Source organism: Daphnia magna, linkage group LG1, assembly GCF_020631705.1.
Source record: "Daphnia magna isolate NIES linkage group LG1, ASM2063170v1.1, whole genome shotgun sequence".
In the NCBI taxonomy this organism is placed as follows: Eukaryota; Metazoa; Arthropoda; class Branchiopoda; order Diplostraca; family Daphniidae; genus Daphnia; species Daphnia magna.
Window position 1 is genome coordinate 14,484,803 of NC_059182.1, and position 27,940 is coordinate 14,512,742.

Sequence of the window (27,940 nt, forward strand, 5' to 3'; positions counted from 1 at the left end):
CAGTTATCTGTAGACGATAATTATTAAGCATAACTCGGTAAAACTACACAACGCAATCCCGATACAGTTAATAATAAATTCTACTTCTGTTATTAGTTGGATCTTGTTGACCTTTTGCAGAGCTCAGCGAGGGAGAGCGGCTCAAACTGTACCGGTATGTCTCTCCGTCAGACGGATTGGCCAGTCTGTACGATGGTTATTTATTATTAAAATTATCGATTTTCAGTAGAGTCGTGTTGGCATTTTGTAAAGGAATCCCAATAAAGCGTTCTTTCCTTCCTTCCCATGTGGGATTCTCCACGCATTAGGAGAACGAGCCGCGTTTCCTTGAACTGATATCCCTGGTTTTTTTTTTTTTTTTAACAACGGAAGCCATTGAAAACGGTTTGATACTCGGATGGGACAAAACAACCAAACGACTTTAGCTGACTAAAAAGAAGCGAACTGGAAGCTTCAGTGCAGCTTTGTTGACGTTTTTTCCCCCGAAATGTTGAGCTCGTCGGGATCGATGAGATCATATTGCTAATAGGTTCTTGGAGGAACAGAAGAAGGAAAGATAAATGATTTTACCTTGATGCTCTGTAATGTCCACTACAACATGAGAAATCACAACCGCATTGCAAATAAAGCAAGGGCATAAATCAGTTGGTTCAAACAGCCAACGACCGTTAATTATTATTAATTTTGTTTAAAATCTTTGAAGTCTTATTATAATTTTAATATAAGGAGCTGAAGGATGAAAGGAGGGGCACGAGGAGGATGGTAGAGGCTGGATGAAGAAGATAGAAGAACAAGAGAGAAATGTGAAAATTGGATGATGAAAGATTCGAGCACGAAGATGAAATCAAGTTGGAAAAGAAAAACAAGAGAGAAAAAACAAATCAGCGTAGACCGATGAACCGACAATGAATCGGCACGTAGGAAACGCAAGAGAGTCCCATAGCCAAAAAAAAAAAAAGAAAAGTTGGGGGGGTGGTAAACGAAGACAAAACCAGAGAACAGATTATGGGACTCGTCCGGAATAATGCCGCAGAATCCATGGAGATGAACCGTTCCGCGTTGAGCTCAATCGTCTTCGCAAACACCACACAGGATCGGGAGATATGCATTTAACACGCAACCGACAGTCTTTGAAACAAGGACATGGAGGATGTTCGGGAAAGAAATAAAGGGGATATTTTTTTTTTTCCATGATTTTTTGTTTTAGAGAGAGATATTGTTGATTAATTTTATAGTATACTGGCTTTGTCAAACGATGGAACAACACAATCAATAACACAGATTAGGAATGATTTTCAATATTTTTCTTTTTTAAAATCCATTTGTCCAGATGCCACTGCAAAAAAAAAAATGCCGGATCGAACGGAGTGTTCGATGTCTGCATTTTCTTTCCTTTCCTTTCTTCTTCGTATTCACTTTTTCTTTGAATTTCTTTCTCCCAATTCGGACTAACGAAAGTCGAGAATAAGAGACTTTCTAACGAGAGGGGAGCGGACAAAATGAAAGAGAGAACTTTAATCGGACTTGGACAGCTTCGCCACCTGTAAGGCGTGATTAGTTAGTATTTTTTTTTTCTTTTCTTTGACTAATTGAATAAGAAGGAGAGCTGCTTCAATAAAAGAAGTTGACAGTTGTGTGGGGAGGCGACAGGAGAAAGAGAGAATAGGACGAGGAAAGGAAAGCAACAACTATCGAATCGCGGGATGAGGAGGAAGGAAGAAACGACATGCATTTGAACACGCCAAGGTTTAAGGTGTTGCTGTGGATGTGTGATGGACACGTGTGGTGATGGTGGATGTGGCTGAGTGGCTCGGCTGGGACTCCGTTCTTCATTTCTCCGTCTGAAAATGATGCAACACTTTCAACCGACGGAGTCGAGACTATGTTGGGAACTTCGCCGCGGCAAGTGCTGCTGTTGCTGTTGTTGCTGTTGTGATTGTTGAGGTTGCTGTTGTTGCTGTTGTTGCTGTTGTTGCTGCTGTGGCTGTGATGAAGGTGGCGGCAAACTGACCAACGACGCCGTGCCAAACAATTTGTACCAGCCGATCACAATGTTGGACAAGTCCAAATCGTCCAGCAAAATTTGAGCCACACCCATAAAGACCTTGCGGCCTTCTATCCGTCCGTAATCACCCCAGACCGTCACCTATTGCCAGTTAAGAAGATTGATTATACGATTCTATTTAAAAAAAAAAAAGGGAATCGGTGTCTAGTACCTGTAGAACACATCCTTGATAGAGAATACTAAATGAAAGCTGCTGTTGGTAAAGCGGATCCAGCGTCCGTCGAGCCGTGGCCGTTTTCGCTTTGGCTAGACAGCGTTTACCGCTCACCAGGTACACTTTCACATATGGAGCTACGTCAAATATTGAATGAAAAAAGACATGAGAAGATTTTTTGTTTGTTTTTTTTTTTAACTGAATTTTTCGTTTTACCTGGCAGTAGTTTGGACCCGGTGCGGGCTTGTAGACCGCGAGCCCGAATGACTTCGACTTCCAATCGTCCTTTGCGATCACATAATGCCAGTTGAACATCACCTAAGGCCGGTGCGGCCAAAACTTGCCGGCCAACTAGCTGACCGGGACCTAAACCTTCGACGAAATCGGCCAGTGGTCCGCTTCCAGCCGTTTCGGCCGTTAACCGTGCTAAGCCCACCCATCTTTTTTGTTGTTGTTTTAGTGGATGATTGATGTGTTATTTGTCATTGTCGTCACAATTATTTTGTTTGTTCATGTTGAACAACGACACACGATCCGGATTTTTTTCCCCCGAGAGAAATGAAAAACAAAGAAATAAAATAGCGTAGACGATTAGTCTTTAAATTCTCTTGAAATGACGGGCACGAAGATAAAAGTTGTTCCCGTCGGTAAGAATGAAGACACGGATATAGAAAGGAAGGACAGAAAGGGGATAAAAAAAAGAAGAGTGGAGGAGGACAGTGTGTATGGAAAAACGTTCAATAGTCGTCGTAGATTAAGTGTAGTGATATAGTACTAGTCTGTCTGTAAGTAAAGCTGTCAAAGTCCGTTCGATTGTCCAGTTTTCTAGCGCCACGTCCACCCCCCCGTTTGAATGAGAAGAGAGATGGAACGATTCACGTTCCCACGTTTTTCAACGAGCAAACCCGTAACGGTCGGTTGGAAAAAGAACTACGAAAGAAACGAGACAAATGGAAGCAGCATGCCAAAAGGGAGGGAAAGATGAAAGCTGAAAATAAAAAATAATTAAATGAAAACGAGTTTGCCAAAATCGACCAAGCTAGCGCAGAAAAATGAAAAGAAAACACAATCAACAAGGCGGAGGACAGAAAAGACGGGGGAAAAAGGGGAAAGCTCTGGGTAGTTACATAAAAGCCTAGACGTACACACACGCACACAGACACATACACACATATACAGCGGTCCGCTCATCATCCGGCGTTGCAATAGAGTGGACTATGCCCAGAGAATTTTTTGGCTATTTGTCAACGAGGCAAATTCTGGAGTCTCGAAGTTATTCGATGCGAAAAGCAGAAGGGTCTTGAGGGATTCTTTCAGTAGGTCAGAAACCTCACGAAAGGGTATGCATTGAACGCGTTTCCTGTGGTAGCCCCCCCCCCCTCTCCGGTGAGATGCAAGAAAGAAAATAAAAAACGATTCTGAAAAGACGAAAGAATTGAAAAAGTTTGGTCAAATGACTTAGAAGTTCTTGATGCATTTGCGGTCATATCCCAGCCAACGGCCGTGACCAACCCTATTCGCCTTCTTTGGCTTTTGGATTCCCTTTGAACATATTTAACGTTTACTTTCCCATTGGATACCCAAAGCTAAGTTTAGGTAAGTACTACGTGGACTCGTGAAACATCCAAGTTCTAGTCTCTTAGTAAACAAGAAAAAAAAAAGGGAGAGACAGAGAGAAGGAAAAGATGTAAAAGAAGGCTAAGAAAAGAAGAAACCCAACTCGGAACTCGTGTGAATGTCTGGGTCAATAACGATGAGGTTCTATTCTAAGCTTTCCTCTGTTCTGCGTCCAGCTTTTATTTGATTGAATGTCAGAAAATGAAAGAGATAGCCAAGTGATGAAAGGAAGAAGAAGAAAAGGCAGACCTAGGGAATTTGGGTGTTTTCTATAGAACAAGATCATCTCTGAGCGGATGCGCTTATTGTGTGTTGCGTTCCACATGTTAATATTAGTTTTTTAAAGAAATTATTCAGCACGGGAGAAAGAGATGAGACAGAGAAAAAAGAGATAGCGAGAGAGAGAGAGAGAGAGAGAGTTTCAGGATTGAGATCGGGATTGAGGACAACTGCTTACGAAGAGCTCTCTGAGCTGACGCTGTGCAGACTACCGTCGTTGGAGTCCCGTGAGGTCTGTCGGACCAATCGCCCTGCCGCCGCAACGGCGCCACCGGGCCCACCGTGATGCATCACCACCTGTGCCGCGTAATGCGCCTGCTGCTGTTGCGTGTGATGCTGCTGTTGCGACGGATGTTGTTGCTGTTGGTGGTACGGGTAATTGTGCTGCGGATGCAGAGGCATCACTTCTTGGCTGCGCTGCACCCGACTGCTGACACTGCCACTGCTTCCGCTGCTGCTTCTTTTGCGCATCATGCCACTCTCTATCGGCCGGCCCGTGTTGTTTTGCGGCGCAGGGATAGCGGACCAAGGGTGTAGGGTGGTTGGTGGAGGCGGGAATATATAGAGAGAGCAGAGTAGGACAGTGATTAAACTGCTTCTCAGTCTGTGTATAACGTACGTTTCTTGTTTTTGCTTTTCTCATTCAATGAAACTTATCAATAAACTTCTATATGTCTCCCTTGAATGGAATGGCCAATGAGCCATGTTTACTCCCTCCACGATCCCTCCCATGAAAAGGTTTTTTTAAAAGAGACTCTTGTTTGAATTGGGCAGTTCAAGGAGCGCCCAGGAGGTTCTAGTATTAAATTTTTTTTAAACCAAAAAAAAAATGGAAGACAAATTACAGACAAAACACACACGGACATGTACGTGAATATATGGCAAGTAAAAATAATGAGAAACAAAACTACAGCGTCTTATGGTCACAGTCATGTTGTAACCATTCGATGCCGGATGCCGATCAGCATTAAATTATTGAACTACAAATAACTAAATTTCAATACGGGGCCGGTTATTATCACGTCGGCTTGTTCCGGTGCATTGGTGTATACAGCGCTTGTTTTCGTTTTTGCAAGTGACTAATATACACACACAAAACCTACAACAATACACAACACTAGCCTAGGAAAAAAAAAGAGCGAGGCTACAGCAAAGTGGGACCAAAGCCTTCTTATCAAACTAACTTTTTAAAAATCTATTAGCAGTTAAGCTATGATACAGGATTTTAAAAAAATAAATAATAAAATAAAATAGCCTAGAATAATATTAACGATGCTTAAGGTTAGGTTCTACGATGAGTCATACCATTGGTACTTTGCTACGCGAAACTTAAAATCTATCAAGTGCGCTGGACAGTATATGTTGCGTCAGTTCAACAAAGAGAAGTGTAAAGGTAAAGGCGAGATTTTTCTTTGTCTCTCCGCGTGTTGTAGTGGAGAAAATGAAAAGCCATTAGCAGTGCATCAAACACATCGACCGTACACATCAAGTCTACTCGGGTCTTAACATCTAGTAGAGTTCAATTAGCGCAAACTCCGTGGGATAAAATAAAAGGCGTCCGGCATTGATATTGGCGGATGCCTTCAAGAGGGTAATAGTTAGGTAGTAGTTAGTAATGGTCTGTCGAGTCACAAGGTACGTATATATATATAATTTTTTTCGTTCAACAGTCCTTGATGCAATTTCAAGTGTTTGGCTTCGTTTTCTTTCGGGAGCTGAGAAGTTAGTTGTACAGTTTCTTGTGCGCTCTATTTCCCGCAGTAGTTACGGCCACGGCAAAAAAAAGTAGTGCAAGGCCCTGGCTATAAAAGGTCACGTCCGGTTTTTTTGTTGTGGTTGTAAAACATACTGTCAGTAAATATGATACAGTAGGTTCGTTGTTGTTGTTGTTTTGTTGGTAGTGTAGTACGGGTGGGTTGGTGGTGGGTGAGGGAGGGAAAACATTTTGAGCTGTTGTAGCTTGGAAGCCTACCCGTCTTTATCACGTGAGCCGTCGCCGTCAGACTCGACGGAGGGTGCGCTCGACATGGGCCCTCGTCGAGGGCTTGGCGACGTTTTCCTGCTGTTGGAGTTGGACGAACCTCCTCCTTTATTACTGGAGGAACTTCCGCCTCCTTTTCCTCCTGTTTTGCTGTTGCTGCTACTTCGTTCGGTCCCTCTCATCATCATCATCATTTCACCCGATTCGCCATCGCCCAAGCCCTCGGAGCTGCTCAAACTGCTGCTCTGCCTCACCAGGTGACGCAGAGTGTGCGGCATCACCTCCTCCGACCGGTGGACGCTGAAGGCATTTTTGTCCTTCCGACCGAATCCCATTTTGCGCTTCCGACCTGAAGTACCGGCAGCGATACACATTCCGGTTTGGCCCCCGAAAACAATTCATCCGCACACAAAATCGGCATGTTGGAACATTTGGATTTTAGCCAATGTTTGATATTTTGAAACGCAGTCGGAAATTTTAGCCATTAATTTATCTATCTACAGACTAACGTTACAATTATACACTATTGCATCTATTCTTATTAGGTCGATGTAACTTAAAAACATTTTTGTCTCATTGTTGGATTTCGCCTCATTGGGCCAACGACGGATGATGAAAATGAACTTGTTTTCAAACTGACCTGTGGCTGACAACTGAGACGTGGAGTTGCTCTTTTTCGAAAGGCCGCCCTTCTCCGATTTGTTGGCGTAGGGTTGCTGTGGTTGCGACGCACTGCTGCTGTGCGCCAGCCCACCGGAAGAGGAGGCCGATGAGGAAGCACCTCGTCGCCAAGACGACGATGTACGATCGGGCAATTGGCAGTCGAGTAAGCTGCTATTCAAGGCCGTGTCACTTAGGCTACCGTCTACAAACAGTTACCAATAATAACAAAAAAAAACCCATCCAGATTACAACACTTAAACAGGAATTTTCAAAGATTGAGCAACATTTTCGCAGATTGAGCGCGGATTGCAATAAAAGACAAGACGAGAGACAAAATGGCGAGCCAGATGATACACACGTGCCATTGCGACTTTGTCAAGGCGACGAACAGAACTGCTTTGTCCGTATAAATGCAACGTCGACTCGGTTGCTTACGGGCTCTTGCATGTCGGCATTTTCTTTCATTTTCATTCCTTCTTTTTCCTTTTCAACTCTCTCTCTCTCTCTTCTGTCTATACGGCGGTCGACTATATCCGCTTAGATTCAGCATCGGCTTCCAGGGGGTGGAAAATGCGAAAATAAGAAGAAAAGAAGCTCGAGCCGATCAATGGGCCGCGGCCAATGGAAGAGATACACAGACAAGCGCAGCAGCCAACATGGGAAGGAAATCCTTAAATAAAGAGCGCGTGCGTGCGTGCATGTCTGTACATCGTGAAAAAGAAAACGTATCCGAATGCGTGTTGTGTGTGTGTGTGTATACAATGTGTGTGTGTGTGTGCGCGCGTGTGTGTGTGTGAATGCGGATGGATGGATAGATAGTTAAAGTATACCGTTTTTTTCTGTGACCGGAACGTCACTTTGCGATAGAGAGCGGCCTAATTGGTTCCGTCGGAAGCTGCTCCCGCTGCGACCGCCATCGCTGTTGGCTGGCCCGACTTCCTGGCCTCCACGATCTCTCAGCTCGCCCGTCAGCATCTCCTCTCGGCGCTCTCTGTACACACATAGACGCAATAATGACGCAATGAGAGAAATCCGCCCACCATCCAAAAAAAAAAAAAAAAGAAGAAGAAATAAGATTTTTTTTTTTTCTTTTGGAACCTTCGGTGTACGTTGTACACGGTACACAAGAATAGGTCAAAGAAAGAAAAACAGCTATCGATAGCATAAAAGAAATGACCCTGAAGCAATCTGTAAGAGCATCAAAGCAGAAAATGGAAAATCTTTAATGGCAATCCAATTTGTAAACCGATATGCAAAAGGCATATTCAAAAGTTAATAGGGAGTTAGATCATATTCTATGGTGATTATCACTTCAATTTCTTTAAGCCTTTTTTTTTTTTTTTCGGTTTAAAAATATAAAAGAACTATTAATCGAGGAGCTTAAGATGCGCAGTAAAGTATTGGGCTTTATTCTTTTTCCGGGAATATTTATCGATTGATAGATTTTTAGTTTTTCAGGGAAGAGGAATAATTGGATTACAGTCTCTGTTTCGCCATTCATTTCATTTCCTTATAGGCAATTAATTAGAGTAGGTCAGACGACGATTACGATTACATCACTACCGTCCTATTAATAAAGATTTGAAAACAAAAAATATGGCTGTTTACTTACCCGACACGTTTGACGTAGGCAGATGGTCGTTCAGACTGGGTGGATAAGGCACTGGTGCCACTCACGAAACTGACCAGACTTTCAACGTCGCTATCGCCGCCTCCCGCACCGCCGCTGCCACTTCCGCCGCCTCCACGTTCAGGTCCAGTCCTCTCTCTGCCTTCGCGGTCCGGCGACAAAAGTACCTTGCCACCATCAGGTCCGGCTCCCGACAGAGACCGGCTGGTCCGGCTCATTCCGCTTCCTTTGCTGGAATAATGACCACCAGACGACGAGCCTCTGGTGACGCTGTGGCGTTGCGGCGGAAGGTCGTTATCACTGTGGCCACTATACATCCGCCATGATCGGACCCCACCACTTCCACCACCTCCACCGACGGAGTAGGCAGAGTTGGGAATTTGACCCATTCTCAGTTTGAGCATTCGCGCCCTTTCTTCCACGTCCTGGCGTCCAATCCAAGTGAAAGAAGAATGAAAAAGGGAAAATGTTTAATTCAAGTTACGTATATAAGTGGGATGTGTTGTAATGTCAATTAGAATTATTAGTTTACCTGTCTGACCCTTGCGAAAGAGGTTTGTTGGAGCGCTGACGGGATTTGCGGTAGATGTCGCCGTTTCGGGGATCCTGTTGGAGTCGCCGTGGCCGAGCGTGAGGTCATTCTCGGCATGCCGGAACCGCCGTACATTCCACCACGACCGGATCCATCCGGCAGCCTACAAAGTGATGGCAATAGCACGCAACGCAAATCGAATATAAATAGAATGGCAATTCCTCGGGCTAAAAATCGAATTATTGCGATTTTGTTCTCGATAGTATCCACCCCGCTTTACTACAAGCCCATACTGTGACTATCTCAATGGCTACCGGTTTACATCGAAATTCTCATATTTCATTTTCGCTTGTCCTACTGCATGATTGTCGCAACAAAAGATACAAAAAGAATTGCAACACACTGGAAAACCGAACGAGTTATACGCCTTTCAAATTGAAAAAGGGGAAAAAAAAAAAGGGGGGACGACGACGTAGATGATGAAGGACCATAATAAATGGGGAATGTTGGCAAGAAATTCAATTGAATTATACCGTTCTTCAGACGGCGATAAACTTCGACGGCCCGGTTCGGAGACTCGGCGGGGACTCTTGGCTCGGTCGTGGAAGATACTGTTGACACAACACAAAAAGCGGACAAAATGTTAACGACACTGGCTTTAGTTTATCTACACTGCGTCCATCACGAATAAATGGAAGGAAAGACTAGCCTGCTCCGTTGGCTTGGAGTCCTTTCGAGCCGGCCGCGATCGTGGCCGATTTCATCCGGAGCTGCCGAATGAGAGCGAGGTCGAGACCGATCGAGAATGGGTCCTCCACCTCGGAGGTACTTGTCATCGGAGGCCACGATCGTGCCCGTTCTCGTCCTACTCCGACGCTGTTCCGCGTAGTCACTATCCAACGGTGGACTGTTTCAAAAAGACGAAAACACGTTTCAAAATGTCATGAAAACAAAAAACAAAAAAAAGAAGAGTGACGAAAGCGATCAATGTCCCACACGGAAAATCAATGGAAAACGGATCAATGTACCGGGTAAAATAAAAATGGACGGTACACTAAATTTGAGTGGATTTACAAGTGCCAATCTGATAACAGAAAGCGTCAATCGTATGGACACGGTAACCAACGAAACAGTGTGGAACTAGTGGCGTGAAGGTAGTGTGTGTAAACAGCAACTGTGTACCTGGAACTGCTGCCCATGCTGCTGACTGAAGCTCCGTCACTGCGGACACTGCGCTCGAGAGCGGCTCTGGTATGACGCGACGGTGGTAGAAGTGGACCACCCATTCCTGCACTGCCACCGCCCCCGACGCCGCCACCACCGCCGCCTTCCTCCCCGTCGCCCAGATCCGATGGGTCTGGTTCGGAATCGGAGAGGCGAGACGAGGTTGAAGGCGGTGACAAATGGTCCACAGAGCCGACGGGAGACGTGGCTGATTCGGACATCTGCAATCCCGCCCGCCTCTGCGGGAATCGTAAGAAAAACAAACAAATAAATAAATAAATAAATTGCAAACAATCATTTAAAAGAAAACAAAAATTAATAATAAAATGACGAAGTGTAATTGTCCAAAAGGTTTTCAACACTCGAGGCGAAGGACGAGTCAATGACTGGTCACTAACTTTGTTATTATTCTGCCTCAATTGGATTGCTGTTATGGAAGACGCCGTAGAACGACTTACGAGAATTTGAAGGGATTCTTCGTGCGAAGTCAGCGTGTACCAGTCTGCTTCACCGTCCAGCGGTGCAGCGCCAAGATCAATCACCACCTGGACGCGCAAAAGTCAAGAAAGAAAAACGAAAAAAAAAAAAATAAATAAATAAATAAAAAAATGACATTTTCATCGATGATTTTGAGTAATCGCAATGGAAGGAATTTCCATTTTCCATCCCATTTTTTTCCCCATTCCGACGATGTCAGATTGAAGACAGATAGGGATGGCTCTCAGGGTGCGCGAAAATAAAAGGGAATAAAATGTGGATAAAAAAAAAGAGAGAAAAAGGGAAAAAAAAAGGCCAAGTACTTCTCCAATAAGGCGTCCAGTGTCTAATCGATCGCTATCCCAGACGGTGATCTCCAGGAAGCGCGATCTGAGTTCGGAGCGGCGCAGATGCGAATAGAGGAAGGTCTGATTCCAGCGCGGTTCAAGCGTCGACGCTAAGGCCCTGGTGCGACGCTTCGACTTTTCACTACGACGGCAACAGACGACGCCAAAAAGCGATCCAGATGTGACGACGCGGGGACAATAAAAAACGGCCGCCGCAGAACACAGGCAGACACATAACAAAAACAAGTTGACGAAACAAAAATTGAAAAATGCGTTTCCGACTTTGCCGATCATCAATAAGCGAGCGCTCATTGACGGTCGATAAGAAATCGATAATCCGATGGATATGCGACAGGAAAAAATTGGATGGAGATTCACGTCTAAAAGAAGAAGAAGACGATCAAGCGCGTCTTAATACCTTTTATCAGGCAGTAGGAAGAGTTTGGCATAAGGATTGCGCAGGGCGCCGTTGGGGCGCGGCGGGAGATCGAATCCGCCAACGATCGTGGCCGACAGTTGCTGGATCGATGCGTCGTACCACAATTTCACCTGGACTTTGCCCCATGACGGGTGGAGAGTGTCGGGCGAGGCGGGCGAAGTGACGGTGACGGCCGGCCGATCTCTCTGGGTGTTACTGCTGACCTTACTGCCACCGCTGCGTGTACTGCCGGCCCCACCGCCTCCAACACCCACTATCGAGCCGGAAGCCGAACCGTACCCAGAGTGATGATGACCGAGATGGCCACCCGGTCCAGCAGACCCGCCTGACTGTGCTCCCATTGAACTGGGACGGCCAACGTCGCTGATGGGTCGGCTGACGATGATCTCCACTTCGTGATCGGAACGCGACTCGCAAATGATGTCATACACTTCCTCAAACGTCCGTCCTTGCAGCGGATAGCCGTTCCATTCCAGCACCTCGTCACCTACGCCCAACAATAGAACGCACAACGTCACGCATTGCTGTCACGTCCATCTCGATTCCATTTAGAGCAACTGAATGGAGTGAAGTCAATGGATAAATGGGAACGGTTTACGTACCGGGCCTCAAGTGTCCGATGGTGTCGGCCACGCTTCCCCGTTTGACCTTCTCGACGATGGCAGCCAAGCGGCCATTGTCAACCCGCTTGCCACCGACGACCTTGAGGCCGAGGATGGAAGCCGATGACGGATTACTGGCACTGCCAATGCTCGAAACGCCTGACGGGCCCCCGCCGCCTCCGCTGCCGCCTCCACCCACTCCAATGCCGGCCATGTTTTTCGTCAGTATCATGCGGCCAATCATTTTGGTGCCGTCGCTGTTTGGCTGCCACGTGACTGGATGCTGCTGTTGCGGCGCCGGCGGATGCTGTTGCTTTTGCAGTTGGTGCTGATGCTGTTGTTGTTGCCACCGAGATCAAACACAAGACCAGACAGTTCAATCATCGCAAGTCATCCAAGGACAACAAACGACATCAAATGAACACGCCCCATCATCAGAGAAGAAGTAAAATAAAATAAACTAAACAAAAACAAAACAAAAAAAAACTCAACGTAAAAACTCAAATAAAATGAGAAGAATAAGTGAAAAAAACAATCAAACCCGAAGGAAAAGGACGACCCACCCCCAACAACTCAACATTTTAAAAAAGGCAAAAACAAAAAAAAACTAGAAATATGTACATTTTTTTTTAAATAAAAAGAAATGTGAAAAATCACGACGAATGGTAATGCCAATGGATGGACAACGATGTTGCAGCGCCATCCGTCATCGATGGATCAACGAACGTGGACGGGCAATCCCACGAGCGCATCAGCAGTTCGATCGACGGAGGCGATCAACCACCGAAATATGTGGGGAGGAAATGATCCAAAATCATTGATGGAGAAACCGCCAAATAAAAAAGAAGAAGAAGATTGCTCGTCTACATCTCCGAAATGGCAGACATAGTTATTCCACCAAGTATCCATGTGCCACTGGATCACTTCGTGTTATATCAGCTGTAATACACTAACGCAACACAGCAGACAGCGAAAATCTAATCTCCGGCCCATCAACTGAACGCCGACTTGCTTTTGTGGTTGTTGTTGGGTTGTTGTTGTTGTTGTTCGAGTTGCATGGTCGTCAGGAGACCGAGAAAAAAAACAAATTCTAATGAAGGGACTATATGAAGAACTGAAAATGGGAAAACATCCAAAATGCGAATCGTTTCGCAGAATTTTTTTCAGCAACAACAACAACAACAACAATAGAAATTCCACTAGAGCAGCAAAACTGTGAATCGTTGAATGAATTCTTTGACTGGGTTTAAACGAAAATGCAAACGTTGAAATTTCAAATGTATCATGGTCTTTTATACGCATATAAACAGCGCGTACTGTATGAAAGGCAACCGAGTTCTTCTTCTTCTTTTATTTTCTCCAGATTCTTTCTTTTTATTTTCCCGTGTGTCTGCATTTGTTTGTTTTTTTATCGGATGAGGTTTCGGGATGCGGATATAAGTGTATAGACGGATCGGACGTGCATAGACATACAGTACGAGGCACTCTTGTGTGCGCGGACAAAACAAGAGCAATATAATAAAGCGTTGGATGGGACGAAAAACCAGGGTAAAAGCACAAAGAGGGATGATGATGAAGCCAAAAAAATAAAATAAAGGAGAGCTACTGGTCGAGAAGAAGCTTCTTCTTTCTTTCTATCTAGGCAACGGTTTCCATGTACACTTGTCTGTGGGTCAATGTGTGGCGATACCCTTCGATACAAGCTTTACGTGTAAGTGTTGTGTGCAAAGAGGAAGTTCTAGCTAGGAATCGGAAGCGGGCAACAACAAAAAAAAAAAAGAAACTAAAAAAAAAATGACGACACAGACGAGAAGAGAATAGGAAAGAGATGATAATCATATAGCGAGGCATATCATATCAATTGATGTCTATTGATATCGAAAGACAAGTCGCCAAAAAAAAAGGAAGGAAACAAAAAAGGGGAACAAGAAGAAATCTATATATATACATATAAAGTAGAGCGGCCAGGAGCCAGGAACCATGTCTGTACTGCGACAGGCCAAGAAGAGCCGATAGAATAAAGAAGGGGGAAAAAAAGGGAGCTGAAGAGAGCCGAACAGCATAACGTGCAAGCGTTGTCTAGATGTAGCAATGCATACACACACATCGACATGCAAGTCAATTCGTAGGCCAAACACCATCCATCAGCATTTGTTTCGCTCAGCTCTGCGTCTATGTATTGTATATAGAAATAAGAGACGGACGGACCAAGTTGTTTTTTTTGTTCTCTGTTTTTTTGTTGTTGTTGTTATTGTTGCTGATGCCTTTTCTTGCTTCACTTGAGCCCGATGATTTCCATGCGTCTTTCCTTCTTTTTCTTTCCCCTGTAGTAGATAAACGTATTCATCTACTATCTGTTTGTTTCTGTTTGTTGTGTTTTGACGTCGGTCGGTTGCCTCTTTTTTCGGTACGATGGGTGATAGAATAAGGAGGGAGGTTGGCATGGGAGGTAAGACTACCTACTGATGGTAGGTATCAGAAAAAAGAAGGGTGGGGGGGAAGGGCGAGTAAAAAGAGATTTGATGGTGTGCTGCTAGTCTCCTCTTTCTAGTCTTTTTTAAATTTCTACCCTTTTGCACAGATGTATCGTCTCGATATGCAAATGCCAAACATCTTTCCTCCTCTTCTTCTACCGTTCATCCATCTATCCCCCCATCCCTTCCCCTCATTCCAGAACACTCACGCTCGTCGATTCGAGAGAGCTAAATCTATAGAGCGTTGTCAGCGCGCGCGCGGACTCGAAGACTCACGCGATGTATCCGACCGAACTCTCTTTTCTCTTCTCTTTTTTTTTTCCTTTTTAGTTTTATTTTATGTTTTTTTCTTTTTTATGTCGTTGTCGTCGTTGCTAGTCAAAAGCTAGACGGAAAAGACGAGCTGTTGGAGAAAAGATCAAGACGAAAGAGAAGAAGAAAAAAGGAAGAGTCTAAGGACACATTCAAGATGCCTAAGAGAGAGAGACTGAGGCCATTCACGGCGAGGCAACCGTTGCGATCTCTTTATTCCTGTAGGGTAAGGTCTCCCGGTCCGCACCCCTAACCCCCCAACTCCCTTTTTAGTCTTCTCCATTCCATCACGCAGCACCTACGAACAAAGAAAGTAGCGGAACTCATCATCCGTCAGCTGTAAGAATCTTTCAACCCACCTCCCACTAGCGTCTCCAAAGTATTAGTTAGTGCTGCCCCCCAATCCAAAAAAGAAATGTTGAAACAAATCGTCGGACACACCCACACTTTCCCCTCTTTTGGCGGGCTCCATTCCAATCTACAGGATATAGCTCGAGATGGGCTTGAAAATGAAAATAGGATATCCAGACATCTCCAATTCTCGTTTTGTATCATTTAGTGCTGGCTAGACACGTAAGGCAGCAAGTTATAGCGCGGCAAAAGAAATCTTGTATAGATGCTTAATCCCGTTGTCGGCAACGCGAGATAATAGTACGGCGACTGTTCTATTACTAAACAGTTTCCCAAGAAAAAAAGAAATAAAAATCTCGTTCGATGACCTCATTGGAGAAATAAGATACCAAACAAAAACAAAAAAAAAAGGTCTAAGTTGTTTTTAAGTGTGGTGACAATGTTCGTACAGCCACATGAACAAGAGAGTGAAGATAGGCGATTTACGTCATCCATCATCAAGACGGATCGACGGAAATCTGGATCGCGCGCAACAACAACAACAAAAAAGTCTAAAAATTTGTCATGAATCCTCTTTTCTCTTTTCAAAACTGTAATGTTTCCAAGTGTGAAAAACTTGGAAGCTCGTCACATTCCAATAGCACGTCGGTGACTGTGAAGTGGCCGGTCAACTACTACTACCACGACCACTACTACTAGGAACAACCACTACTGCATTAAACATAGGCTAACACACACAACAACAAAAACTCACTGGTGATAATGCTTTAATATGGCAGCAGCGATAGCACTCGAGTAGCGCAGTTATTTACTAGTCAAGCGGGGGTCAAGACTGACGCAATAGTTTTGTTGGTTCTGTTACGCAGGCATGTAATTAGCGTAAAGGCTCTGCAATGGCTGCGTGGTCAGCACTGACATCAATTTAATTTTTTTTTATTTTGCCATTTTTGTTTTCTTTCTCCTAGACGCATCGATTATACGCGCTTGATAACAACATAAACTTCCGGAGACTGCAAGTATCATATAGTGCGTGTGGCGGGATAGATAGCGGGATAGATTTGAGTCTTTGTGTATGTGCCCACATTACATACACGACGGAAAGAAATTCGATTGGGCGTTCCACTCGGCTGGGTGGAGAGAATCGATGCGTGTTTGTTTTTGTTTTTGTGTTTTTTTTTTTTGAGCTGTGGCAGTTGTTGTGGTTGTTTTATTACCTTGGGTCTGTGTTGGTCATATGTCGGATATTTGGTGCTGCTGTTGCGAGGAGAAACGATGACGACATCTTCGCCCGACGTTAGCGTCTCGACGCCAGAATCGCGACCAGCGGATTCTCTAGAGTCTTGATGGTGATGCCGATGGCGATGGTCAGCGCTGCTCGTGTTGTGACCTTTCATAAGCCAATCCCACGTTTTGTTGTCGCCTTTCCAGCTGGCGTCGGCCGTGCTGGCCAGCAGCGACGATTCGGATCTCATCAGACCGTTGGCCTTGAGAGTCCTGGACGGAAGAGCTGTACTACTACTTGCAGTCGCAGCAGGGGTGGCGGCTGGCTCGTCGTCAGCATCGAAACGCACCGTTTTCTTCAGTTGACGGATGGTGTTGTTGTTGTTGCTGGCGGCTAAGTTCGATTTCGAAGAGGAAGTCGGCAAGGCGGTGAGGCAACCGCCACTACTGCTACTCATACTCCGGTTCAAACTGTTGTACTGGCGCTGATTGTGGATATGGTTGGTCCCAATGGCCGATGTCGATGATGACAATGTGGCCGTTCCAGCGGCCGACACGGCCATCATCGAAGAAGATGACGACATTGACGACGACGGGTGATGTTGTAGCGAGGCACTCCGGATAACGCCGTCGGAAGGGGCGTCCGGTAGGCGTCTCTCTTGTCCCCGTTGTTGGAAGAAACTCCTCCGCTGAGCCGAACAATCCGCCGCTGCCGCCGCGGCTGCTCTTGTTCCTCCTCCGCCTACTCCTAGTCTGCCAACACTTCCTCCTCCTCCTCCTCCGCCGCCTCGGTACATGCTGTATTGGTCCCTTCCACTATTTCTCGTGTATCCTCTTTCGTCTGCTTCCAGCGCTCCGCTCGTGCTGCTACTCCGGCTTGATCATCGTTGCGACGGTGTCGTACGGCCGCGGCCTCAGGGACCTCTCTAAGTGTAACACGTAAGGCCTACCGTATGGTTTTTCGGGATCGTATTTCGATAGCACTATGTACACGGCTTACTTTAAACAATAACTATTACACGCAAAAAATACAAATTCGATGCCATTTCCTCTCTCCGAACGAACACACATGGCAGCACCACACCGATTGTTTCGAATGACCCATTCGTGGTGCCACAATCACGCGCCTTTTCGACACTTTTCGAAAATTTGAAAGACGAAATAAAACGAAACAGAAGAAGAACAAATGGAATTTCCCTCCTACACCGATGGAAGATATTTTTCAGTGGACGGCCAAACAATTGAGCGGCCCCTGCTGATCAAGCAGGATCCTAACAACACGCACAGCACCATGACGCCCTCATCCACGTATACTTTCGGCCACGTTCCTCCACAGTCACTCCACTACTGACTATGACTCGCTGGCTGTCATCAAAGAGTCGCTAGCTTGGCTGTCATCTAAGAAAAACCCTCCTCCTACTTCTTCTTCTTCTTCTTCGTCTCCCTTCCCCCCCTTTTCGTCCTTCCTTTGAGGAGAGGGATGAGCCCTATAGTAGCTCCATCTATATATCGATCTATTGCACGAGTTTTTTTGCTGCCCTTCAAGCGATTGCTCCCACTGAGTGTGTGGCTCACGGATCTCGCGTGAAAGATTGGGGACAAGTAGCGGGTATAGAAAATAAAAAAGGGACAGAAAAAAAAAAGAATGGCATGACAACAACCTCCTCTTTCCACTAGCGAAAAAAGGGAAAAAGTGTTGTTGTTGTTGTTGTATACGATTGGCGCAACTCCGTTCGGTGAAGATGAAGAAAATCCAAGACAAAATTCGCGCGCATACACACACCGAATGAGAGAAGAAGAAAAAAAGGAAAAGATAATATGATATAGCGACACGCACACACACGCACACACACACACACACACACACAAAAAGGCAGTCAGCCAAAAACACAGTGATGTATAGATGTTGTGTGCCAGCCCCCAGCGCGCGCGCAATAGTAGTAGTAGTAGAGTATTAAAAGAGAAAGAGCGAGAGAGAGAGGAAACACACACACACAACGTATATAATACATAGACAACGAGCAGAAATGGAGAAGAAAAAAAAATGTACAAATAAAAGAATGCGAGTAAATAAAAATAAAAAATGTGAAATAAGTGGGAGAAGTTATTTCTAAATGTGTTCTGCGTTGTGTGATTATTGTGATAATTATCTTTTGGGAGGGATGACGATGATTGTAATTGAGATCATCCGGGTGTGGCTTTCACATTTCTTGGGTGGTGGTGATTTGTGGAAGGTTATCAGGTTTGCAAATGAGGATAGAATTGTTGATGGATTAAAAAAAAAAAATCGGCTCTTTCGTAGAGAACGAAAATGAATTGAAAACTTAAGAGAATAAAACAAAACAACCTTAAACCCAAAGTAAAAAGGCGCTTTTAAAAACAAAAACAAAAACCAAACAATAACCAATTAAATAAAAACTAAGAAAAATAGACGCGATGGACAAAATACATGATGACCATTTATGGTGGTGGGTAATTTTAATGGCTCACCGCTTGTTTGAATTTGCCGCCGCCGTGGTGGCGACCGCCGGCCTGATTGGCTGGCCACGAACGATCGTTGACCGTATCCAATTCACCTAGACAATCGGTAGGATACGGGGGACACACACGTTGCGATCTTTCAATAGATTTTTTTTTTTTCTCGTATTTCTTTTTTTTTCTTTCTATCCCTTTTCGGTTTCAACTCATTTCCTTAACTTGCACATGACGAAACAACTTGCACACTTTTCAATTTCCAAAAGCCGCACACAAAAATCAAATCTGACTTTCCCTCTGACACCTTAAAAACGGATTTCCTGAACATGTTTGATTATTATTTGTCCTTCATATGCAAATGACTCCGACGAGCAAAACATGAAATCAAAATTCCCTACTTTCACGATTTTAACGAGCATAACGAAAGCAATTGGCTTACCTTTTTCGCTGACGGATTCGCTTTCGACTTCGACATCCTCGCAGCTAGTGCACTCAGACGTGGAGCGTAGCTCCTCCTCGGAAGACGATTGGTGTTGTCGGTGATGATGATGATGGCTGTGATGCTGATGGGTCGGATGTCGCTGCTGACGCAAGTGTTGCTGCTGTTGCGGACGAACCGGAAGGCTTCGTTCGACGGATGAAACACCTCCGCCTAACCGCTGGCCAGCGTCACTGCGTTGGCCACGACCGTAATCGTCCTGATAGTAGTCACCGTGATCGTAGCTACTGCTGCGCACTTTCACTAATGACGGATTGGAGCGCGGATGAACCGAATTCAATTGTTGTTGCTGTTGCGGATTGAGTTTGTCAAAATTGTCACCACGATAGTCCGACCAGGAGCTACTGCTGGCACCGCGTCGGAACTGTTGGTGCTGTTGGCCGGAACTGCTGCCCATACCGGCCGTCAGAGGGACGCTGCTACCTCTTCCGGAAGAAGGATAAATCAGTTGCTGCTGCTGCTGCTGCTGTGGCAAATTTCCGTATTCCGCTACGCCTCCGCTGCCTATCGGTCCACCGCCTCCTTCAACACACACAAAAGAGAGAAGAAAACAAATTCGATGAAAAAAAGGGGAAATTATCATCAGTCATCGATGTATGAGGTGAAAATCACGTTTGATCAGTGTCCTACATCCCCCCTGAAAGGTTTAGCTACAATGGAATAAAAAGAAGGGCGCTGCTGTATAGAACATGATCGTTATATACAGAGCCCGGCTGAAATCATTATTCGCAGCGGTTTCGGATGATGAAAAGCCTTTCCAGCCCATTGAGTGCGGTAAAGCGGAGCGAAAAGGCCTGGACTTTGCCGCAGTCTGGTTCACTAGGATACCACGTTACAACTTACAACGCTATACTTTCTTGCCATCTTCTTAAGACCGTATAAAGAAACGGAGAATTGAAGATGATGAAAGGAGAACTATTGCTGCTGCTAGTGGAGACGAAAGAGAGTGAGCAAATAAAGAGATCAGAACACACAATCACCTCCGCCCTCCCTGGTCGTCCTTTCTCGCAGGTTGAGAAAGAGCAGACTTTGCAAAAAAGAGAGAAAAGACACAAGAGAGAAAAGAAAAGACGGAGAGGACTGCAGATACACTACAACGGGGGTCTATACAGTATATATATATATATATATATAAAATGATGCAACTCTGTTGGCGCAACTTGTTTCTTCTGCTCCATTATCTGGCTCCGCTTTTTGGCCTCTTGCTTCAACACGAACGATCTTTTTCCTTTGTCGAACGATGGCTGAAAAGAGGATAGCACTCGCTCTCAATCACCGTATTTATTTATATATATATATATACGTTACATACAATAAGTGGATATAGGAGGCCTCAAAAGAATGGGCCTCCTCGCTACCCGACCGGTCGACCGGACGAAGAGTTGGACTACAACGACCCAACAGAAGAAAAAAGGTAAGAAAAAAAAAAAAGACAGGGAAGGGAAAAAAGGGTGGGCGGGAGGTTCGTGCTGCTCTAGCTGCCTAGTAACGCGAAAATATACACACACACACACACACACTCCCGGCAGGCCAGAGGCAAAACTGATCGATACGCCAATCAATATCTTTGTGTGTGTGTGTGTGTCGGTTAGGTTTCAAGGCTGAACGACAGCATCGTCTCGGGCCAATCGCCTTCTTTGCTTATTCCATCGCTTTCCTATACAGAGTTTCTTTTTTGTTCCGCTTGTTTTTTTTTCTTTTGTTTCCGACATGAGGGGGGTTTGACGAAAGATATGTATCAAACACGTTAGAAAAATGCAGTCGCCTTTGCGGATCAACGTTACTCATCTTGACACATCCGATTTTGCATTGCGTTCTTCTGTCTTCGCCTATTTCACGGACTCGACTTGGATAAGATAACTAATAGACGAAATGGAAAACGCAATGGTATACACTCAAAACGTAAAAGATGAATTAATTTATTATTTTCAAATGAAATTTTTAAAAACGACTTTTAAACCAAGGAGCTAGTTGGTACAGGTACAAACTACACCTTTACGTTCGTCTCTTTCTCTCTCGGGTTTGCCTTTGGTTCGCTGTTTTTGCTTTAGAGAGACGCATATTATACAGGATCAATACATAAAAGCCGTTCAACTCAACGCTCCACCCCATTGCCATCCATGGCAAAAACCTTCACGTAACCCACCTCTCTGCGTAGAGCTTGATTTATACATCGGGCAAACTGCCGGGTTATTACTCTCGACCGACGTAGAAGAAGAAAAGAAGAAAAACCACTCGCGTCATTCGGTTTTGCCGGTGACAAAACCTGAACGATCCTGGCCCCATTTTTTTTTTTTTGTCTTCCTTTGTTTTCAACCTCACTCTCTTAGTTCATGTCTACGGGGCCCTCTTGACTACTACAACGATGACGACGACAAAGTATATATGAACCATCATCATATAAAGAGACTGTTTTTAATCCAATCGGACTCTTGGAGAAAAGAGATTGTGAGACAAGGACAGACAGCGAAGAGAGGACGACTGCTGAGGGTAGAAATAATATAAGAGGGCCAAGAGAAGAAATGGATCGATGTGATGTAGAACAGGAAAAAGAAGAAAACTGCGAAGAAAAAGGTTTTTTTTTTTTTGTTTGAAACTGTTGCCAACAAAATCGCGCTACAGAGCGTTGGCCCTCACCGACCTCTTTTATGGAGCTGAACTACTACTACTACTACTACTACGACTACTACCAGATATTGCTACTGACGCTGATGCCTAACTAGATTACAATGGCCGAATTATATACTATAGAATACTAAAAGCGTCCCCTCCCCCATCAGCTGTTCACCAGCTGTGGGCTGATATCATCAATTAAACACATCGTCCACTAGAGAAACGATGACGAAACCAAAAAATAGGGGAGGGAGGGGGGACCATACGAACGACAAGTTAAAGGGAAAAAATAGATGGGAACGTGCAAAAACATTTTCTTTTTTTTTTTACCTCTAGCGGGAGAATTGTCCATAAGATCGGAGGATATTTGGTGAGGGGGAACGTTGTTCCTCCAAGAACTCGTTCCATGACTCTGTAAACTACCGGAACGTTGAAGTTGCCCTCGTGTTTGCAGCTGTTGTTGTTGTTGTTGTGGATTCTGGTACAGAGCACTGGATGGTTGCCCTCCAGCGAGACTGGAACCACTTCGCAGAATTGGAGATGGATCGACAGACGAAGTGGAAGAAGTCCTGTGATGATGTCCAAATCCAGCACTGACACCAACGTTACTACTTTCTCTGTCGTAACTGACGGCCCTCTCCAGTCGTGGCCGTTTGTCGTTGATCGACACACCACCGCCAACACTACCGAAACCAGATTGTTGTTGTTGTTGTTGCATAGGTCCCGGGATGCTAGGTAGTATCCATTTACCCGTTTTAACCACTAGTTCCTGTTTCTTCCGGCATAAAATGCAAACCCATATCACCTGAAGTTTTCGGGTTGATTTCCGATGTCACGTGTTCAAGTGTTTTATTGGGATGGGAAGGCCGTAGACGAAACAGAAGAAGAAGAAGAAGAGGGTCAAATATTGCTTAATGACACTAAAGGATTAATGGTTACTATAGTCACAATGGTTGATGGTGACACAGAATGACGTCACTTGACTTTTGTGAAGAAGAAGAAGAAGGCAGTGCTCGACACACGTAGCACTTTGGAACGACCAAAACAGAGAACCGAAGGAAGAAGAAAACGGAAGGAAAGAAGAAGCAGAAGGATCAGAAGAAGAGGACATGCAATCCGTTTCTCTATGAATCGAGAATCAAATCAAAATGACGACATCAAAATAAGAGAAAGAAGAGACGCAATGCAAATCTGTCAATGGTCGAATGAAAAGGGCAATAGAGAAAACGACTTTGGTCTGCTAGTGGCCCACACTTAAAACTCAAGAAACCGAGGATGAAGAAGAACATTCAGAATACACAAACTCCCCCAGCCCCAAAAAACAAACAAATAAAGCGTCACGAACAACAAACCAAAAAGAAAAGACGAACCAAGTCGGCCATTTTCTTTCTCTTTTCTCGTCTGCAGTTAAAAAAACAAAACAATTGGCAACACGATGTGATGGAAGTGAAATGAACCTAACCTTTGACGTGTGCAGCAAAAACAAGAGGAAAAAAATCGACCCAGATGTGTAGGCACAGGTGAAGCAAATGAGCAAATAAAGATTAAGCAGAGTACGGTGCAGAAAATAAAGCCTCGTCTTGCCTGCCGTTAAAACAAAGACACGTAGAGAATAACACGTTTGACCGTACCTTTGAGGATCGGAGAGCTACTTTGCCTCCGCAGCGGGCACAGCAACGGACGTTGCAGTAATGGCAGGCGTGTCCCAATCCGTCGGCGAATTTGGTCTTGAGGCAAAGCTGGCAGGTGGCGTCTAACTCGGCGCCGGCCTTCCGCTGCTGTTCACTTCTTTGTCGGATAGCCGTCTCCAAGAGCAACACTTCGTCCGCTTGTCGTCTGAAAATTTATTTGCAAACAAAAATGGATACTGATTATTTTTTGTTTTGTTTATTTATTCTTTTGGAAATCATGTATGGACACGATTGCTACACTGTCTTACTACCGGAATAATAAACTACATGGACGTACGGGGAGGCAAGAAGACCATCAAAAACTCTCTGCTGTCATACAAGAAATAGGGAGAATTAGAGAGGAAGTTGGGCAACGGTAGTAGATCCATCTAGCTTCCGACCTGAAACATCGTTAGGTTCGTTACACTCGCGAGTTACACGGGACCGCTCTGGTAATGTTTCCACCCACCAACCCCACTGAAAACCCCCTGCGGACTCTATCCCATCCCCTTCATAGTGACGGATCGATGGATGACTGCCTTTCTCGGTCCTCGGGTCTTTCTCCTACTGGATATGGAAAAACGCACACAAAGTCCAGTGGCAAACATCAAAACAGACAGCTGGAAACAAAAATCGGGGCAACCCTTTCTTCTTGCTATAAGTAGCCTCGGCCAGGGGCTATATAACCTGGTCCAGGGTTTTTCCGCACTTTACCTCGTTAACCATGATAAATTCAAATCGTTGCGTGCGCACACCCAATCATCGCTATACACGAGGCAAACGCAACACACGAATTGGTGAGATGGTTTGCGAAAGAGGGTCAGATTATTTTTTTTTTTTCTTTAAGGGCCAGTTGCTATCCAAAACGTTGGTGCAACATGTTATCTCTTCTGGATCCCAGTTGTATATCCTTCTTCTCTTCGCTATCATCCGACCGGAAGAATTGGGGGAGGGAGATTCATTCCCGCCCCGTTCCGGTTACAGCTCTCACTTGATGTGTCTATGTGCGTTATTCAATAGAACGAAATATAAGAAAACGACCCAAGCTTCGGGTGGCAATTGCGGGGTGGCGTCGTAAGGGGGAAACGGAAATGTCTAAAGGTCAATCGACTTGATAAAAAAAACACCCACGCAACGAACCACAAGCTTTTGCTCATATTCTTCTTCTTTTTTCTCCCGTATGTTTCCAATAAACGCCCACACTCGATCCGACGCGCACCACAGGGCGCGTTCAACGTGTTCAACCGCTTCGACTAGTCGCAGAGTATTCCCTCTATCAGCCGCTAGATGCCTTATTGTACGATCCTTTGATGCTGTATAACATCATCTAGGAAGATCTCCCAGGATATCGTAAATATTTTTTTGTTTTATTATTGCTGTTTCGACTTGCCGTTGTCATCAAATGGAACCTTTCCCATTTTATTTTTACTACTACCCCCCCCCCCCAATGTGACCGCGGAATTTTGTTTTATTAATTTTTCTGTCGTTGTGTATACATCTGTACTGACATTGGCGAGAGAATATAGTCGACGACAAAGAAGATAGTCTGATGATACGAAAAAGTAGTCCGACTTGGCGTCGTCGGATGGAGGTAGCTGTGTGGCAGTGCAACCCCTCCCCCCCCAAAAAAAAAAAAAAAAACAAACAGATAATGTAAATAAAAAAAAAATCTACTTTCTTTTTGTCGTCTTCACGGGATTATAGAAAGAGATGGCTTTGGAGTCGTCGCTGTGCTATGGCACATAGAAACGGAGAAGAAGGAAGAAAGGGGAGGAGTCCAAAAGCTTCCCGGCCTTGTGTAACGGACATGGGGTTTCTTATTGATCCACCGTGTGCGGGGGAGAAGGAAGGGGGACACCATGTTCGTTTTGGTGCACAGCTCTTCACACAGTTCTCTCTTCCTACACATACACGAATTTAAAAAAAAGGAATGAAGGGCGGATTGTATGGAACGTTCGCCAGTTGAAAGATGGCCCATATTTTTCCTTCGCAACTGTACCGCTTTGCTCGTTAACAGAGGGCCAATGGAAGCTAGTTCCCATATTAACTAATTCCATTTTTCAACTGGCACTTAAAAATAATAAAAGAGACGAATAGAAAAAAAATACAGCTAATAATTTAGCAGCAGTTCAATAATGAACAACATCGGTTGTTTCGTCAACACACATTGTTGCTGTTCGATTGAATCCTCTCTTTCATGTTGATAGGCCATTACGTTAACCTTAGGGGCCGGTGTACTAGGAAAAATTCATCCACGGTTTCACTTTACGTGATGTAGTCATATAAGTGTAGATAGTTACCGTGTCACACAACCAATTTATCAGTAACGTCACACTTGTATACGCAATACCTGCGTTGATAAACACAGACTGCTATTGGTGAACACGTCCATTTCCATTCATTTTCTTACCCAATTCCCCCCCCCCAACACTGGATTACAACGACGAACTAACCAATGGCAACATTCGCGAATGCATCGATCATTTTATTTTAAATTTACCTGACAATTTCAGTTTCTTGTTCCTCTTCGCGACGTTGTCGCATAAGAACCGATTCGATAATCCGGCGTTCGTCGTCGGTCAAGTGCGAGAGATCGGGCATGGGCGAAGCCACCACTTGGGCCCGGCTGGGAGCGGCGGCAGCAGGTGACGACGACAAGACGGCAGACACTGATGCGCTAATCGTCGAAGGGTGCACGGCCACAGAAGAAGATGATGAAGAACTGGCAGAAGCACCAACGACACCGGCGGCACTCAACAACGAGCTTCCACCCAAGGCAGCCATGAAAGCCTCGAAGTTGAATCGAGGCCGGTCTTTTGTCTGCAAGAGCAATCTTGACGATGCTGCATCACAGGGATTGCAGGAGCCAGCACGTCACTAGCACAACGGGCACAAAAATACACTACAACCACTGCAGTGGCGGAGGAGCTGGCGACGCTCACGACGACCTTAAAAACGGTGTTGCCACTGTAGACGCCACCGACTCGACAAATTAAAAAGAAATAAGATAAAAACAAGAGACACTCAATCTCGTCGAACAGCAAATCAGGGAACAAACAAAACTTCTTTTTTTTGTGTGTGTTGTTTAGTTGTAAAAAGATTAGCGATTGAGCACACACTGCTGCAACAAGACAATGATGATGATGGGATCAATAGAGATGTCGGTTGTGATCGCTGTGTGACGGCCTCATTCGAGAATCATCATCTTCGTGGTGGCTCTAATGGATAGATGGTGTAGAGATCAAGGGACCAAAATGGCGAATCTCGCCCGAGGCAGCTACCCCGTTTCTTGCTCTCAGGGTTTTCCCCTTGGACGACACATGGACACCAAACGACACTTGCGAAATCCAACCAGATTAGTCAACGAACAAACAGAGTGAACTTTACACGATTGGGGTGCAAACTGGACTGCACTGGTAGTTGGACTGTATTTGTGTGTGTGTGTGTGTCTGTGTGTGCAGAACGTTTGTTGAACGACGACGACGAGACCAATCGATTTCGAATGAAGGGTTTCGGTGCCGAGCTCGACGACCCGGCAAAAGTGAGACAGGCTTCACTTTCTCGTTAGTTTCTAATTGTTGATTCCCTTGCAATTACGGTTGTCGCGTATTTTCAACTTGACTGTCTAGAGCTGCTGTTTCGCTGCTGTGTAGTGTGTCCCATTTTCATTTGGCTCTATGTCTCTATGATTGTCACTACTTCTTCTTTCTACTTTCACACACACAACACTCACATGTACACATACACACACACACACCGAGAGTGTCTCTCACTCACTGTCTGGAGGCGCACCTGAGGAGGAGGAGGACTCCACCACCGCCACCACCATCACTCGCTCGTTAATGACGTGCGTTCTGCGTGTGTGTGTGTACAGCAACTGAGAACGAGAAAACCAACATGGCCGCTCTCAGGGACGAGCTAGCAGACACCAGCTGAGTTGTTGTAGCGCACAGACACCAGTCTAGGCAGGAAGAGAAGCTTACGGTGGTGCCTTTGCCCCCCTCTCCCGCTCTCCTTCTATTCATCTAAGCTCCGCCTCCTTTTTTCGCCCTCCCACCTTGGCCGACGTTGTTGCCCGCAGAGTCGTCCGACAGAGAGGGACCACACGAACGAGAATGCATCTACGATGCTTCAAACATAGACGGACATTGAATTTTTTCTCCAGTGAACGTCTACTACCCAACTGTACCTCCTGTCGCTGTACTGACTGTACCCTCCTTTCTCACCCGTCGACGCCATGACCCACTCGTTACCTCCTCGCTAGAGAAGCCTATACTGACGTGGATGCGATCGAAACTCGACGACGGTACGCCTC

The 27,940-nt window shown here is 45.2% G+C and overlaps 1 protein-coding gene across 5 annotated transcripts; it reads right to left on the reverse strand.

The window, feature by feature from the left end:
* Positions 1–564: 564 nt before the first annotated feature.
* Positions 565–27,940, reverse strand: LOC116929814 (regulating synaptic membrane exocytosis protein 1). Of its 5 annotated transcripts, XM_045170872.1 has the most exons (21): positions 26,126–27,940; positions 23,587–23,791; positions 22,286–22,760; positions 19,664–19,864; positions 19,283–19,585; positions 18,859–18,944; positions 12,011–12,344; positions 11,388–11,895; positions 10,946–11,111; positions 10,604–10,690; positions 10,104–10,384; positions 9,631–9,828; positions 9,455–9,532; positions 8,922–9,084; positions 8,372–8,814; positions 7,590–7,750; positions 6,737–6,961; positions 6,088–6,445; positions 2,436–2,659; positions 2,217–2,356; positions 565–2,146 (listed from the first exon to the last, which is right to left on the reverse strand). In XM_045170872.1, exons 1-21 carry the CDS (start codon positions 26,407–26,409, stop codon positions 1,862–1,864), a joined length of 5,205 nt encoding a protein of 1,734 aa, XP_045026807.1. In that variant the 5' UTR covers positions 26,410–27,940; the 3' UTR covers positions 565–1,861. The 5 variants fall into 5 exon arrangements, with proteins under 5 accessions (XP_045026807.1, XP_032793080.2, XP_045026502.1 ...); XM_032937189.2 differs by having other exon boundaries at positions 19,283–19,864; positions 26,126–27,939; XM_045170567.1 differs by lacking the exon at positions 6,088–6,445 and adding an exon at positions 4,294–4,597 and having other exon boundaries at positions 19,283–19,864; positions 26,126–27,938.